The sequence below is a fragment of the Sus scrofa genome, chromosome 4 (assembly GCF_000003025.6).
Source record: "Sus scrofa isolate TJ Tabasco breed Duroc chromosome 4, Sscrofa11.1, whole genome shotgun sequence".
NCBI classification, from domain to species: Eukaryota; Metazoa; Chordata; class Mammalia; order Artiodactyla; family Suidae; genus Sus; species Sus scrofa.
This window is the reverse complement of record NC_010446.5, coordinates 107,827,265-107,844,512: the sequence shown is the minus strand read 5'-3', so window position 1 is coordinate 107,844,512 and position 17,248 is coordinate 107,827,265. Positions and strand designations below refer to the sequence as shown.

Sequence of the window (17,248 nt, the reverse complement as noted above, 5' to 3'; positions counted from 1 at the left end):
TATTTACAAGGTTCTTTCATGTTAGCATGTAGCAGTACTCCATTCCTTTTCATGACTGAATAATATTCCATTGAATGACTTTATGTACATATATTAAGTTGATACAAGGAGCTATAAAAATTAATTCTGTTAATATTAAAATAATTAAGTTAGAGCTATGTTTTACTTATTTTGAATTCTCTTCTCATGCCTCCAATTCCACTAGCAGCTATATTTCTCAAGCTGAATGAATGCTTTAAATGAAAAGACTTAAAAACAAAATTAAAACAGGTGGCATAAGTATTTCAGTATTTTTTAACTATCAAGGATTATCACCAATTAGATCAGTATTCTCCATTTTAAAAAGTATTTCTAGCATAATTTCTATTCAAAAGCATAGAAATTTTATAACTTCAGAAGCAAAATACAGATGTCAATAAACACTGCAAATTTTGCCTCTAGTATGCAAAAAGAGAAAGGTGGGTATTAATGACTCCAAGGGTCTTAGGAGCAGACAAAAGGAAACAAAATCATTTGCTTGGATTTCCTTCAAAACAAACATATTTTTTCATATATTCCAAACTTACTTACTCATTGTTTAATTCTAAAGCTTGATAGGCTGCTTTGATTCGAGCTGGAGGATTTCTTTCCCTCCATGCCTTCTGCATAACTGTGGGAAAAATATTTCAAAAAATAGATGAGATGGTAAACATAATTATATGCAAAACTATGAAGAAGGAGTTAGAAGAGTAAACAAAGATTTAAATAATATGTTCTTAAACATGAGAAACAAGGAATTGGGGTGCTAACTCACATTAACCTTAAGAAAGATTTACATTAAATTTGGATGCTTCATACGTAATAAAAAAAATATTCTTTCTCTGATTCATATGAATAATAACATGGACAGTACTTAGTAAGTTAATTACATCATAATTATACATGAACATTTATATATTTAAATGTATATTAAAATTGGTTTGAGTGACATCAGATTATAATATATGAAATATTCTTTTATCCTCTTTAAATGGTTCTATAGAACTATGAAAAATATACAAAACACTTAAAAAACAAATATTTGTCTAACCAATGATTCAATCCATGAAGAATGTTTGAATTTTCATTTTATATAAAAAGGGGGGGAGGATTTCATTTAGAATACAGTATATTTATGGGAAATGTCAGTCTCAGTATACTAAGATTTAAGAAAAGCCTGAATTAGGATCTCTCTGGAATAACAATATGAGTTTTATTATCATTTACTGCACCAAAATGAAAATTTCACACTAAGCAAAGTTTCTTAAAAATTAAACCAACAAATAAACAGATCCATGAAATTATCTGGCCTATTTCAATTTTGATAAGAAAAATAGAGAATCTATGAATGTTGCTTTTGGAACAAAACCGACAACTGTCCAGAAAAGAATGATGTGGAAAATGTTTGAGTTTTCCTTTGGAAACAAAATATTAGTCTTGGCTTAGGAAAGGAGACAATATATTCTACTTGTGTAACAAAAATGCATTTGTCATATCAAACATGTCACCAGCTAGCTGACAGCTAATATTTCCTGAACTTGACAAATTGATCTAAGTCAGCACTCACATGATAATAACCAGGTAAAGAGTAGTATTTTGCTTAAATATTAAAATATTACATACAAATCAAATATAATATTTGACTTACCATTTTTGATGATGAGGCTCTCTTTTATAAGTTACATGATATTTTCAGGTCAAATTTTGACAGTGAATATTACAGTTTAAATGCTTATTTGAAAAAAAAAAATAAAAGGAGTTCCCATTGTGACACAGTGGAAACAAATCCAACTAGGAACCATGAGGTTGCGGGTTCGATCCCTGGCCTTGCTCAGTGGGTTAAGGATCCATCGTTGCTGTGAGCTGTGGTGTAGGTCGCAGACACGGCTCAGACCTGGTGTTGCTGTGGCTGTGGCATAGGCCGGCAGCTGTAGCTCTGATTGGATCCCTAGCCTGGGAACCTCCATATGCTGCAGGTATGGCCCTAAAAAGCTAAATAAATAAATAAATAAAGAGTTATTTGATATTCTAGCATATGAAGTGTATTTAGTAACCTATTTAACCAGTTCTCTTTTGATGGATAATAGTTACATCCATTTTTTGCTAATGTAGAAATATCATGATAACCATCTTTCAACATCTATTTTTGTATACCTGACCAAATATTTCATTTTTAGAAGTGGAATGGCTGGTTAAAATGTATGCATCTTTTAAAAGAATTTGGATATATACTCCCAAACTCCTCTCAATAATTTAACCAGTTGTATTAATTTACATTTTTAGGCAGTGCAGGAGAGCGACTATTTCCCTACTTAGTAACAGTGAGTGGTATAAACCTTTGATAATTTAATACATCAAAATTATCTCTTTTTATTTGCAGTTGTTCTATTTCTAGTAAGGTCATCTAATCTCCCAATAATCATTTTTTAAAGCTTTTTTTCCTTATTCTTGTGTTTTCAAATGCTCTATCCAGCATATCAAGATTATTTCTCACAAATAATGCAAATCCAAGCTAAAGGGGAAAGGGAAAATAGAGAAAGAAAAATATATACTTCTTTTTTTTTTAAATATATTTTGCACATACATGCCTGCAGCATGTGGAAGTTCCTGGGCCAGGGATCTAACCCATGCCACAGCCATAACCAGAGCCACAGCACTGACAAAGCCAGATCTTTAACTCACTGAGCCATGAGGGAACTCCTATACTTTTCCCTAAAACAAGGTTTAGGAATTTAAAGTAATATGCTGATTTAGTATTCAACTGTCCTAAGAACTCTTTATATGCTTTATAAATAACACAAGCAGTTAGCAATTCAATCAACTTTATCTTCCAAGTTAAATAATATTCTAATATGCTAACAAGCAGGAGAGACTAGCACTCATCCCAAGACTAGGGGTCACAAATATAAATGCCTGCAGAGACCAGTCAGAAAACAAATGAGTGAACTAAAAGCACATGTACTATCTAAAACAGAGTCATACCTCAAGTCTGATTACTGCCAAATGGAAATTTGCATCCAGTTTTGCCATATTTTCCCAATTAACAGGGTAAATCTGGAGTTTACTGCTAAATCTACTGAATTTTTTTTTTTTTTTTTTTTTTAGCCACACCTGTGGAATGTGGAAGTTCCCAGGCCAGAGATCAAACCCAAGCCACAGTAGAGACCACTGCAGTGACAACACCGGTTACTTAACCTGCTGCTTCACTAGAGAATTCCTAAATCTCTTGATTTAAAAATGTTAGGGGAAAAAAAAAATCCACGAAAACAAATTATCCAAAAAACACTGCTGGCTGGTGCTAAGGATATGTCTGGTTTCTGTCTTAGATAAATAAATAAACCAGATAAGAACAAAAATCCAATAATTTAGTAATTACTGATGACAATGGCAGAGAGAAATTTGTCACATTACACATACAGACACATTTGTCTTTTTAAAATATAAAACTATAGACATAAATCATCAATTTTATGTGTGTCTAAAAAGATCAATAGGGAACCAACAGTCCATTTCTGGATTACCATTCGCGGATAAAGTATAGTTCAGTCTTTGGCTGGGATTATGCATACCTCTAGACATATTACACAAAACTTTGCAAGGACCAAAATGGGACACATAGTTTTAGGAGATTCAATTTCTAAAGCTTCAGCTTTATATGACTGTTTCCTATAACTGATCTATCTGAAGAATATTCCTCTGATTGGTCCACTTGTCATGCTGGTTTTCCTTTCCTACCCAACATCTGCTCACCTCCACTCCCAAGCTCCCAGAAAGATATTACCTTCTCTTACTTTACAAAAGAAAAGGCCTAGTATTTCCCTAGCGGTGCACCAGGTTAAGGATCCAGCATTGTCACTGCTGTGGCTCAGGTCACACTGCAGTGATATGGGTTCGATCCCTGGTCCAGGAACTTCCACATGCCACGGGTAGAGCCAAGGAAAAAAAACAAAACAAAAAAAGCCTCCTTTCCAATGTGCATTGCCAGAAAGTGTAAAAATCTCCAGATGCCACAGGGATAATTCAATGTTTGGGTTTGGGGGACAACTTTGTTTCTTTTTTTTTTTTTTTTGGCCACCCTGTGGAATGTGGAGTTCCCAGGCAAGGGGTCAGATCTGAGCCGCACTTGTGACCTACACTGCAGCTGTGGCAACGCTGGATCCTTTAACCCACTCTGCTAGGCTGATGGAACCTATGTCCAGGCACTGCAGAGGCACCACCAATCCCGTTGTGCCACAGCAGAAACTCTAGATGACAACCATTTTTAATCAAGGCACATATAACTGGGGTCTGTGCCCTTTATTTATTTAACAGTGAAACTCAGCATTAGAAACAGAGTATTCTGGGAGTTCCCTGGTGACACAACAGGTTAAGGATCCAGTATTGTCATTGCTGTGGCACAGGTTTGAACCCTGGCCTGGGAAATTTCTCATGCCAAGGGCACGGCCAGAAAAAAAAAAAAAAAAAAAGAGTATTCTGACCCTTGGATGTTCTGAATTCAAGTATATTGTTAGAGTGGGGAGGGAATGATAATTTTTATCAGTTCCATTTATCAGCACCCCTTCTTCCCTTACTATCAAAGCATGCACTGCTCCTAAGAGAACATCCCCTCATAGTAAGCAAAGAAAGCATAAGTAAGGGATAATAAAGACAGTGGAATCTTGTTTTGGCCAAGTGATAAGCTCAAGGCAATGCTCCAAGATTTATCTATCTTAGAATCTGAATTCAGAAGAGAGATGGCTGTCATGGGGATGCATGTTAACATGGTTACATGAATTAAAAAAATGAAGTCTGATATTATTTTCTGACAGAAAATAAGTCTGATTTGGCTGATAGGAATGACAATGGAATTCACCCAGCCAATTAGGTTATATGGAGGACATTTTCCAAAGTTGAAAGCTCCAAATATGTAGCTCCAAGGATTTGACAAAAATCTACATCTTTATGGTCACAAGAAATTTAAATTTTAAACTATTTATACAAAAAATGTTTATTGGGAGTTCCCATTGTGGCTCAGCAGTTAATAAACCTGACTAGTATCCATGAGGATATGGGTTTGATCCCTGCCATCACTCAGTGGGTTAAGGATCTGGTGTCGCCATGAGCTCTGGTGTAGGTCACAGATGTGGTCTGGATCCTGAGTTACTGTCGCTGTAGTGTAGGCTGGCAGCTACAGCTCCAATTCAACCCCTAGCCTGGGAACGTCCATATGCTGTGGATGTGGCCCCCAAAAGACCAAAAAAAAAAAATTGTTTATTGTTGAAAAGCACTTAAGTGTGATATGGGACTCTCAAGGACAAAATAATTATAATAAAATCATATAAAGGTATGGAATGGATATAAGTTCAATAAGAAAAAGTACTTATATAAAATGTATTACCATGAAAGCATTTGCTCATATATTTTTCAGTGAAATACATTTAAATATAGGGTATTCTAATTTTATTTTTAAATTATAAAATATGTTAAAAATTACATTCTTTGTAATTTTTTAACCGTATGATGTGGCATTAAAAACACGTGGGAGTTCCTTTGTGGCACACTGGGTAAGGGTCCAGCATTGTCACTGCTGTGGCTTGGGTCACTGCTGTGGCACAGGTTCAATCCCTGGCCCAGGAACTTCCATATGCCTCTAGCCTGGCCAAAAAATAGTGTGAAGGGATAAATAGTTTTCAAAATTCTTTTAGGAGGTATGTAAACAAAAATGTTTTAAGACCTCAGCTTTAGTAGATAGCCCTTGTTGCTACCTCAAAAGCCTACCAAGGTGTGTGACTCTGCCCATGAGAAGGAGGTAAAGTCTAAATTTCTAGAGTCACTCCAGTCCTTAAAGTTAATGTAACGATACTGATTCTTTCCACTGCTGTTATTTCCCCAACACCTACACTTTTGCCACTAATATAAACATTAAAGGTATAAACATAAAGCAATTCCCTTTTTCTTATTTGCAGCTAGGCAACCATACCAAAGATCTTGGGTTTCCTATTACCACATACCCTTACTATATTTAATGCAGCAGAGATACACAATGAACTCACTTCAATGCTGGAAAACTGGCTATTTTTCAGACCCTAATTATTGGTGATTTTCTTCTGTCTAAAAATGTGGTGAGGAGAAGCAGAAATAGTGTAGGAGTTAAGAGCCAGACCTGACTTTGAAACCCAGCTTTATCATTTATTAGCTGAGTGATTTAGGGTGTTTTACTCGTTTCCCTATTTGCCTCAGTTCCTTTAAAATGAGGTTGAATCCAACTAGGAACCATGAAGTTGTGGGTTCAATCCCTGGCCTTGCTCAGTGGGTTAAGGATCCGGTGTTGCTGTGAACTGTAGTGTAGTTCGAAGATGCAGCTCAGATCCCACATTGCTGTGGCTGTGGCGTAGGCCGACAGCTACAACTCCAGCTGAGCCCCTAGCCTGGGAACCTCCATATGCCGTGGGTGCGGCCCTAAAAAGACAAAAATTAAAAAAAAAATAAAATGAGGTTGATAATAGTAGTTATAAAGTGTATGAGAAGATTAAATTACTATATTTATATAAAATGCTTAGAAGAGTTCTTGGCACATAGTAAGTGCTATACAAGTACGAGCTATTACTAGCAAAATTGCTCAAGACACCTGTGACATCTAGGCTAGTTAATCCTTCATATTTTCATCAATAAATAAACATTAATATTTAAACTATACCAGGCAATGTTCTAGATGATAGGGATTCAAAGATGATGAGAGTATAATTCCTACTTTCCAGAGTTTCATACATTAACAGAGAGAACAAATATTAAAACAAAATGATAACATTAACAAATAAATGTTTATAGTTGAATAAATTAGCTAAAATTATCTCTGATGTTTGGACTAAGTACTATAGAACTACAAAAGATCAGAGGTTTCTTAGAGAATGAGATTTTTAATTTTGAAGGATAGAAGTAGAAGCATAGAAAAGGAGGGACAGAGCATTCAAAACAGTTGTGATAAAGATCCCTGATTTAAGCCAAACATTTAAGAGTTTCAATACTTTTGTCTACAGAGATTAGCGAGAAGTAAACAGACATTTCTATGCTTTTCTACCACTTTACATGCATCTCCGACTTAGGACTGGAATAAAACATACCCCAATTTTCTCTACATGCTAAACCCAATGTTTAACTTTGTCTTACTCCTTTATTTCATGTATAATTGTAGGTGTTAATTTCTCAGACCAAAACTTGGTACACTCTTCTCTGCTTAAGTATTGCTATATTTGATCTGAAAGTTTTTTAAGTAATAAAACAATTTAATATTTTTATAAAATACTTCAATTCTTTATAAGACAAGAAGGTAGGATAATAACTTAGTTTATACTCATAATTAGTTTCAACTTAATCTGGGTTCTTATCAATGATGCAAATAACTTCAAGCCAAATAACTTTGTATATTATAATAATTCTAAAAAATGTTTAAAATAATTTTTATGACTACTGTTTACCTGATGAGCAGCTATAACACATACCTATGTCTGATGGACGTAAAAAGTCCGTGTCACAGGTGAAAAAAGTCTGATGGTCCTGAGCTGACAAATTCATGTCATAATATGTAAGTGGCTCTTTACCAGTCACCCAAGTGTATCTTCACCAAAACACAAGAAAATATGTAAATTGAACATTAAAGAGCATCTGTCTGCTACAACAGACATTATTTAAAATTCAAAAATATACTGCTATGAATTTTATTTCAGGATGTTTTAAAAGCTTATTATAATCAATAAAACAAGAGATAAGCTATACAAACTACTTAGAGTATAATAATAAAACATCAAAAACCAAAAGGGAAAGAGTTCCTGTTGTGGCTCAGTGGGTTAAGAATCTGACTAGTCTCCATGAGGATGCAGGTTCCATCCCTGGCCTCACTCAGTGGGTTAAGGATCTGGCATTGCCACAAGCTGCAGCATAGGTCACAGATGCAGCTCAGATCCCATGTGGTTGTGGCTGTGGCTGTGGCCGGCAGCTGCAGCTCCAATTTGAACTCTAGCCTGGGACCTTTCATATGCCACAAGTACGGCCCTAAAAAAAAGCAAAAAAACAACAACAAGAAAAAAGAAAACAAATGAACAAAAAAACCCAAAAGCAAAAAGACTAGATTATTCAACAAACAGTGCTTCAAAATTGAATTTGAAGGGATAAGACAATTTGACTTGGATATATACCTTAATAAGTATACTTAAAAAAATTCTTAGTGAATTAGAATTAAGAGTAGGGAGTTCCTGTCGTGGTACAGTGGTTAACAATCCGACTAGGAACCTTGAGGTTGCGGGTTCGATCCCTGCCCTTGCTCAGTGGGTTAACCGCATTGCTGTGAGCTGTGGTGTAGGCTGCAGATGCGGTTCGGATCCCACGTTGCTGTGGCTCTGGCGTAGGCTGGTGGCTACAGGTCCAATTCGACCCCTAGCCTGGGAACCTCCAAATGCCGAGGAAGTGGCCCAAGAAATGGCAAAAAGACAAAACAAAAAACAAAAACAAAACAAAACAAAACAAAAAGAGTAAACTACATGAGTTCCCATTGTGGCGCAGCAGAAACAAATCCGACTAAGAACCATGAGGTTTCGGGTTCAATCCCTGGCATTGCTCAGTGGGTTAAGGATCCAGTGTTGCTGTGAGATGCGGTGTAGGTCACAGATGTGGCTTGGATTCTTAGTTGCTGTGGCTGTGGTGTAGGCCGGCAGCTGTAGCTGTGATTGGACCCCTAGCCTGGGAACCTCCATATGCTGCAGGTGCAGCCCTAAAAAAGCAAAAAAATGAATAAAAAGAAAAAAAAACAAGAGTAAACTACAAAGAAACTATAAGACAGGTTAATTTTTACTAGATGGCAAGATGATTAAGGTTTTTCAAAGCATGAAAGCAAAAAGAATCTTTTTTCAGATTTTACTAAAAAAGAAATTTAAACTTTTGGAGTTCCTGTCGTGGCTCAGCAGTTAACGAACCCGACTTGCATCCATGAGGACTTGGGTTCGATCCCTGGCTTCGCTCAGTGGGTTAAGGATCTGGTGTTGCTCTGAGCTGTAGTGTAAGTCACAGATGTGTCTTGGATTCCTCATTGCTGTGGCCATGGCGTAGGCCGGCAGCTACAGCTCCGTTTCGATCCCTAGCCTGGGAACCTCTATATGCTGTGGGTGCCGCCCTCAAGAGACAAAAAACAAAAATAAAAACAAAAAAAAGAAATTTAAACTTTTGGCGTTCCCATCGTGGCTCAACAGAAATGAATCTGACTAGCATCCACAAGGATGCGGGCTCAATCCCTGTCATCACTCAGTGGGTTAAGAATCTGGCATTGCCATGAGCTGTGAGGTCCGTCACAGAAGCGGCTCGGATCTGATGTTGCTGTGGATGTGGTGTGGGCCAGCAGCTGTAGCTCCGATTGGACCCCTAGTCTGGAAACCTCCATATGCCGCAGGTATGGCCCTAAAAAGCAAAAAAAAAAAAAAAAAAAAAAAAAAAATACTGGAGTTCCCACTAGACAAGGACCCAGCATTTGTCTCTGTCATGGCACAGGTTTGATTCCCAGCCTGGTGCAGCAGGTTAAGGATACAACGTTGCCATAGCTGTAGCATAGGTCATAGCTGTGGGTCACATTCGATCCCTGGCCCTAGAACTTCCATTTGCTGTGAGTGAGGCCAAAAAATAAAAATTTTTTTAATTTAGAAAATAATAAAAATAATTTTTAAAAATAAATAAAACTACTATGCCCTGTACTATTGTACAAATGAAATTTATATTCACATTCAGATTGATATTTTCTGGTGGCTCTTCAAATAAATTTTGAAATTGAGCACATATGCACAGGAATATGCTGACATTTGTAATTTTTTTCTTGATCTCAGGAATTCTTTGAGAAAGCTTTCTGGGAGTTCCCATTGAGGCTCAATGGATTAAGAACGCAACTAGTATCTATGAGGATTAAGCGCCAAATGTATATTTATTATATATACCAAACATATGGTTCATAATTTAAAAGTAAGTACAGGAGTTCCCATCGTGGCGCAGTGGTTAACGAAGCCGACTAGGAACCATGAGGTTGCGGGTTCGGTCCCTGCCCTTGCTCAGGGGGTTAACGATCCGGCGTTGCCGTGAGCTGTCGTGTAGGTTGCAGACGCGGCTCGGATCCTACGTTGCTGTGGCTCTGGCGTAGGCCGGTGGCTACAGCTCCGATTCGACCCCTAGCCTGGGAACCTCCATATGCCGCGGGAGCGGCCCAAGAAATAACTAAAAAGACAAAAAAAAAAAAAAAAAAAAAAAGTAAGTACAGTCAAGATGTTGCCAATTAAATCTTGGGATAATAGTTTTACTTTATTATATATCAGAATCTCTAACTAGAAGAGCTGGGGTCTATTAATAAAAACAAATGATTTCATAAATTTACTCTAAAACCAATGCCATAATTATATGAAAGCACAATGTAATACCTCCTATATTCTGCTCCTCTGAAGAGATTTAGAGGATTTCTCCATACCTTGCATTCTAAAAAACAAAGAGAAAAAAGGGAATAATGAGACAATTTAATCAAATGCAGTTAAATTTCTATTTAACTGACATTTATTGTATAGTCGCTATATGCTAAGCACAGTGCTAGCCACATACAACACAAAGATGAATAAGGCATGGATCACCCCTGCTGTCATGCAGCATACAGTCAAGTCCAGTCATTCCTTTCTTTCTGTCGCCATAGCATTTGGTTCACTATTCATGTATAGTACTTACAATATTACAGTGTGAGTATATGTTTGGTTTTCTGCTTCTCCCTTTAGAATATGAGCTCATTTTTTGTATTTCTGGAACCTACCACAGCATTTGGAACTAACTCGTTTAACTGAATTAAATGTAGCCTGAGAATTAGTTATTTAAACTGCATAAAAGTGCTATGGTAGAGATACATGTTGCTCCAAGAGATAAGGAAGTTATTAAGTTTGCTCTGGGGAAATTAAGGAAGATTTTAGAAAGGAGGTGACATTTAAACTTGAACCACTGTAAAGGATGAGTAGAAGGTTGCCAGATGAACAATCTAAGCAGAGGAAGTTATCAGCATTGTTAGGTTAGAGTACATGGTACAGAGGGAGAGAGAGCTGTAAGTGAGGCCAGAAAATAGATTATGAGAAACTGATGAAGGAGCTTATATACTATATAAAGAGTTTAGATAATATCCTGAGTCAGTCAGGAGCCATCAAAGGTTTATAAACAGAAAAACAACAAATATCAGGTCTTTATTTAGATCAGTGGTTCTCAAACTATGATTCATAGAACAGAAAAGTAACAACTCATTTCATAATAAATGCTGAGACATTATTCACCTTTTTAACATGTTGCCTTGAACTCCATGCTGAGAGTGTGGGCTTTCTTAAATTTTATGCCCCAAGCACCTGACTTGCCTCACACTAGCCCCAGTCCTGCAAAGTTGAGCTGATAGTGCAAAATCAATAGCTGGTAAAACTGCTGGTTTTATAATAGTAGTCATTAGATTCCTTACCCCCACCTCCGTAAACAAGGCAACCAAGTATGGTGACTGCTTCCAGTATAAGCAATTGTTTTTTGAGCTGAACGTTCCATTTTTGCTTCATGGAACATCATTTTTACTTGAAAGAGCCATCAAGAGATAAACTTATGATTATTTGGACAGATATCTGGCAGACATTTTCTTAAAGTTAAACAAAGTGGGTCTGGCAAATTCAAGGAAGAAAAAACAGTATGTGCTGCCAATGACAAAATTTGAGCTTTTAAGTATACGTTGGAATTTCATTTAAAAAAATATTTTATGGAGTTCCTGTCGTGGCTCAGCAGTTAACGAACCCGATCAGCATCTTGAGGACGCAGGTTTGATTCCTGGCCTTGCTCAGTGGGTTAAGGATACGGCGCTGCCATGAGCTGTGGTGTAGGTCACAGACATGGCTCAGATCCCGAGTTGCTGTGGCTATGGTGTAGGCCAGCAGCTACGGCTCCAATTCGAAGTCTAGCTTAGGAACCTCCATATGCTGTGGGTGCATCTCTAAAGATAAAAAGACAAAAAATATATATTTTATGGCTGCACACACAGCATATGGAAGATCCCAGGTCAGGGATAAAATTGGAGCTATAGATGATGCTTAATCACTGCACCACTACGGAAACTCCAATTTTCTTTTTGTCTTTTAGGGCCTCAACTGCAGCATATGGAGGGTCCCAGGCTAGGGGTTGAATCAGAGCTACAGCTGCCAGCCTACACCACAGCTTACAGCAACACCTGATCTTTAACCCACTGAGCAAGGCCAGGGATCAAACTGGCATCCTCATGGATACTACTAGTCAGATTTGTTTCTGCCGAGCCATGATGGGAACTCCTTTTTTTTTTTTTTTTTTTTTTAAGTATTAGAATTTTCCAAAATTTGTGTTTACTACTGTGAGCTTGACAATTTCCCAATACTTAAAGGCTTTCTTGTGAGATTAGCTGTGATAGTAACAAATGTCATTTTTTAAAATTATACCATATGTCAACATTTAAAAGACATACATAACTCAGTAGAAAAGGTTTGTTGTTTGTTTGTTTGTTTTTGTCTTTTTAGGACCACACCCACGGCATACGGAGGTTCTCAGGCTAGGGGTTGAATCAGAGCTGTAGCCGCTGACCTACACCACAGCCAGAGCAATGCAGGATATGAGCCGCATCTGCGACATACAACACAGCTCACAGCAACACCAGATCCTTAACCCACTAAGCGAGGCCAGGGATTGAACCTGAGTCCTCATGGATGGTAGTCAGATTCATTTCCACTGAGCCACGACAGGAACTCCAAGAAAGTATTTTCTAAACAACATGAATGATTTATAAAATTATGCGTAAGTGAAACAAAGACCCATTCAAAATGGGTCACTAAGGGATTTAATGTTAACAGAAGAGGAAAAGTTAATTGATGTAGCTTCAGGTTCAGATTAATTGGTTTAGTTGCAACTAAACTTTTACCTCTTAATAAATTTTAATGTTGTATTAAAAAAGAATATCCACGACTTACTGAAAAGGTTATTAAAATGCTCTTTCCTTTTCTGACTACATTATCTGTGTGAGAATGGATTTTCTTCATAGATGTCAATTAAACCATTTCACAACAGGCAATGCAGAAGCAGATATGAGAATAAGCCACTTTTATTAAGGTAGACATTAAAGAGGTTTAAATAAACATAAAACAATTTAATTCATGATTAAATTTTTCTTGTTTTGCAGTTCTTGCTGTGGTACAGTGGGTTTAGAATCCAACTGTTGCAGGTCAGCTCACTGCAGCAGCACAGGTTTGATCCCCAGCCCAGCGCATTGGGTTAAAGGATCTGGTGTTGCCACAGCTGCGGCACAGATTGCAGCTGCAGCTCAGATTCAATCCCTGGCCTGGGAACTTTCATATGCCATGGGTGTGGCCATAAAGAAACAAAAAACCCCAACATTTTCTTGTTGGGGAAAATTTAGTTATTTTTCATGATACGTATATTAGCTCAGGCTGCCATAACAAAATACCACAGACTGGGTGGCTTAAAAAACAGAAATTTATTTTCTCAGGGTTCTGAAATCAGGGTGCCAACATTGTTAGATTCTGGTGAGAGCTCTGTTCCTGGCTTGCAGATGATACTACCTATATCCTCACATGGTAGAGAGAGAAACTGATCTCTCTCTTCCTCTTCGTCTATGGCTACCAGTCCTATCAGATTAGAACCTCTTTCTTACAACCTCATTTAACCTTAACTGTCTCCTATAACTCCTATCTCAAGGAGCTCCTTGGTGGCTCAGCAAGTTAGGCTATGTCATTGCTATGGATCAGGTCACCGCCTTGGCACAGGTTTGATCCCTGGCCTGGGAACTTGTGTATGCCACAGGCAAGGCCAAAAAAGAAAATAAAATAAAAGTCATTTCTCCAAATATAATTACACTAGAGGTTAGAGCTTCAACATAGAAATTTGAGAGAGAAACAGTTCAGTTCATAAAAATATGTAATGGGCTCACTGCTATTTTAAAAATAATTAACAAATATTTCTTAATTTTCTGTGTTAATTTCTAATATGGTAAATATTGAGGATATAATCAACATATACATAAACAAAAGCTCTTGAGGTCCTCAAGAATTTTTAAGAGTATAAAGGATTCCTGAATCTAAAAAGTTTAAGAACCACGTATTTAAATAGTAAGGGAGAGAATGTACAAAAAGAAGTATTATGGGCAGGGAAACCAGCAAGGATTCACAGCAGTAGTCCAGGAAAGAGATATTTAAGGCCTAGATATAGGACAATGAATGGTGAAGTAAGAGAAGGTAAGATAGAGTCAAGATACTATTTGAGGGGGATCAAGAGAATATAATGAGGGCCAACTGTTCAGAGAAAGAAAGGGAGAGAAAAACAATATAAACCAACTCAAAGGTTTCTAACATGGAAATTAATAGATTTTAGGATTGCAGAAGGTGTCCAATGAAAGAAGATAATTAGTTTCACTTTGAACAGAGTGAGTTTAGGGTTGCTTAGGGCCAACAAAGATAGAGATTTCTAGAAAAGAGTTGGAAATGAGCCTCTAGAATGGAAAGAAGAAATTTAAAGTTTGTTCTCTGAGTCCATATGTCTGTGGAAGACAGTATTATAGAATGAGAGGCAGTTATCCAGGGAGAAAAAGTGGAACCAAAGAAGAATTTTGACTTACCTTTGAGGTTAATTCAAGCATCTTTTCTGTGAAACATTCTGTGGCCCTCCTTCCAAGAATAACTGACTATTCCCTCTTTATGTCACCAGAGTAACTTCCATACACCATATAAAAGTATCTTTTACATCTTTTCCCATCACTTATCTATATTTCTGTATTCTCTACCAAGTTGGAATGTTCTAAGGTTATCTTCACTCTCATTATGCAGTGGTACACTCAATCTCACAATAGGGATAAAATTACATAATGCAGTATTGTTATAATTATTTATACACTGGACTCTAAACTTCCTGAAGAGAGATCTATGCCATATTCATCTTAATGTGCCTTATTCTTAAGAGTTCTGTAATTATTCTACGAAAGGGGAAAAAGAAGAGGGAAAAGAAAATTACCATTACTCCTTCCTGTACTGTTAAATGGCTGCCAATCCCATCCCTACTAATTCTGGTCAATATCCACTCATGCTTTAGGGCTCAGTTTAAATGTTTCTTTCTCAGAAAATTTCCCTTGACAACACCTAAATAATGCCAGCCATTGCACTCAGGTATAGTTTTCTATTAAACTAATATAACTCTAGCGGTCAGATTTATTGAACAAATTAGACATTATGGCATCCTACGGAATGAACTCATTTATATTATTACTGTATGATTATTACCTATACCAAATAAAAGGAACAATAATCCAAAAATGTCATTTCTCTTTGGCTTCAAAAATTTTACTTTCCTAATTGTATGTCATTAATAACATTAACTTTGTATTACTAGCTACATATAAAGAAACAGTCTAAATTTAGAATACACATGAATAATTAAGATTTTGTTGTCTCTGTAAATATTTTGAGAAGAGAAACTATTTTTCCTAACTTTGCTCTCTTGGTAGAGACGGCTAATTGTCTCTTTTTTCTCCTTTATCAGTAATAAGATCACCTTGTCACCTAGGCATATGTACACTGAGAAAATGATTACAATTTCTAGCCTCCCTTACAGCTAGCTAGGGCCATTTCGACAAAGGTTTGGCCAGTAGGAAGCATGCTGAAATAGTATGTTAAGCTTCTGGGAAGTGTCCCCAGCTGCTGCAGGGTGAGGTATAGGGAGAGGGCGTCTTTCTCCCAGTCTAGTCTCCTTCTGCTGACTAGAATGTGGATACGATGGTTGAAGACGGAACAACTGCCTTGGACCATAAGGAAAAACTGCACTAGAAATGGCAGGTAAACAAAATAGGAATCTAGGTCTCTGGTGATTATTGCTCTAGGTCTCTGGTGATCATTGCTCTCTTTAAATATAGGATTACCTATATTGAAAGGAAAGACAAATTTCTCTCTATTGTTATGAGTTTTCTATCTGTCACAGCCAAACACAATCTTAACTAGACAGTTCTGAAAATACATTAAATAAGTAGTAGTCACCCGACAAATTCTGTCTGCTGGTTTCACTTTCTCTGTTGCTAGAAGAACCTGGCTCTGAAATACTGCTTTCTGTTCCTCCCATCAATGGTCTCAAATGGCTTACAGATACTTGCTCAATAAAAGACGTGCCATGTTTATGGAAGTACCACCATTCAAATATCTGTGACAAACAGAAAATATCTTTCACTTAAATTAGAACTGATCAGCAGACATACGAGCTCAAATCAAAACACTCTCACAAGATGTTCCTGTTTAATTCACCATTTTAAGTGTGCTCTCCTTCCAAAAAATAAACCAAACATAAGATTCCCTGATTAACACATGCCAAGTCAAGATAAAATACCTTTTTATAGCTTTGTTATAAAATTCAGACAAGCTCAGGTGATACCAGAATAAATATTTCTGTAAATAAACCATTAAAAAACAGTGTTTAACCTATAAATAATGTTAACTTATATTACACTCTCATTTTATTCTATCTGTAGTATAATTAAAAGAACAACAACAGGGGAGTTCCCGTCATGGTGCAGTGGTTAACGAAGCTGACTAGGAACCATGAGGTTGCGGGTTCGATCCCTGCCCTTGCTCAGTGGGTTAACGATCCGGCGTTGCCGTGAGCTGTGGTGTAGGTTGCAGACGCGGCTCAGATCCTGCGTTGCTGTGGCTCTGGCGTAGGCTGGCAGCTACAGCTCTGATTAGACCCCTAGCCTGGGAACCTCCATATGCCTCGGGAGTGGCCCAAGAAATGGCAAAAAGACAAAAAAAAAAAACAAAAAAACCAACAACAAAAGAAGAATTCCTGTTGTGACTCAGTGGTTCACAAATCTGACTAGGAACCATGAGGCTTCGGGTTAAATCCCTGGCCTTGCTCAGTGGGTTAAGGATCCAGCATTGCCATGAGCTGTGGTGTAGGTCGCAGATGTGGCTCTGGCGCAGGCCAGTGACTACATCTCCAATTAGATCCCTAGCCTGGGAACCTCCATATGCCTCGGGATCAGCCCTAGAAAAGGCAAAAAAAAAAAAAAAAAAAAAATTGGGGGGAGATCCCATTCTGGCTCAGTGAGTTAAGAACCTGACCAGTATTCATGAGGATGTGGGTTCAATCCCTGGCCTTGCTAAGTGGGTTAATAATCCAGCATTATTACCATGAGCTGCAGTGTAGG

General features: G+C 37.3%; 1 protein-coding gene across 14 annotated transcripts in view; it reads right to left on the bottom strand.

The window, feature by feature from the left end:
* ST7L (suppression of tumorigenicity 7 like) overlaps positions 1-17,248 on the bottom strand; it is a 183,412-nt gene that overhangs the window by 160,509 nt on the left and 5,655 nt on the right. For all 14 annotated transcript variants that reach the window (XM_021090755.1, XM_021090753.1, XM_021090751.1 and 11 more), the window contains 4 exons: positions 16,086-16,245; positions 10,443-10,497; positions 7,497-7,612; positions 571-649 (listed from right to left, as the gene is read on the bottom strand). In XM_021090755.1, the coding sequence (XP_020946414.1) occupies positions 571-649; positions 7,497-7,612; positions 10,443-10,497; positions 16,086-16,167 (332 nt within the window). In that variant the 5' untranslated portion in view covers positions 16,168-16,245. The remainder of the gene's footprint in view (positions 1-570; positions 650-7,496; positions 7,613-10,442; positions 10,498-16,085; positions 16,246-17,248) is intronic.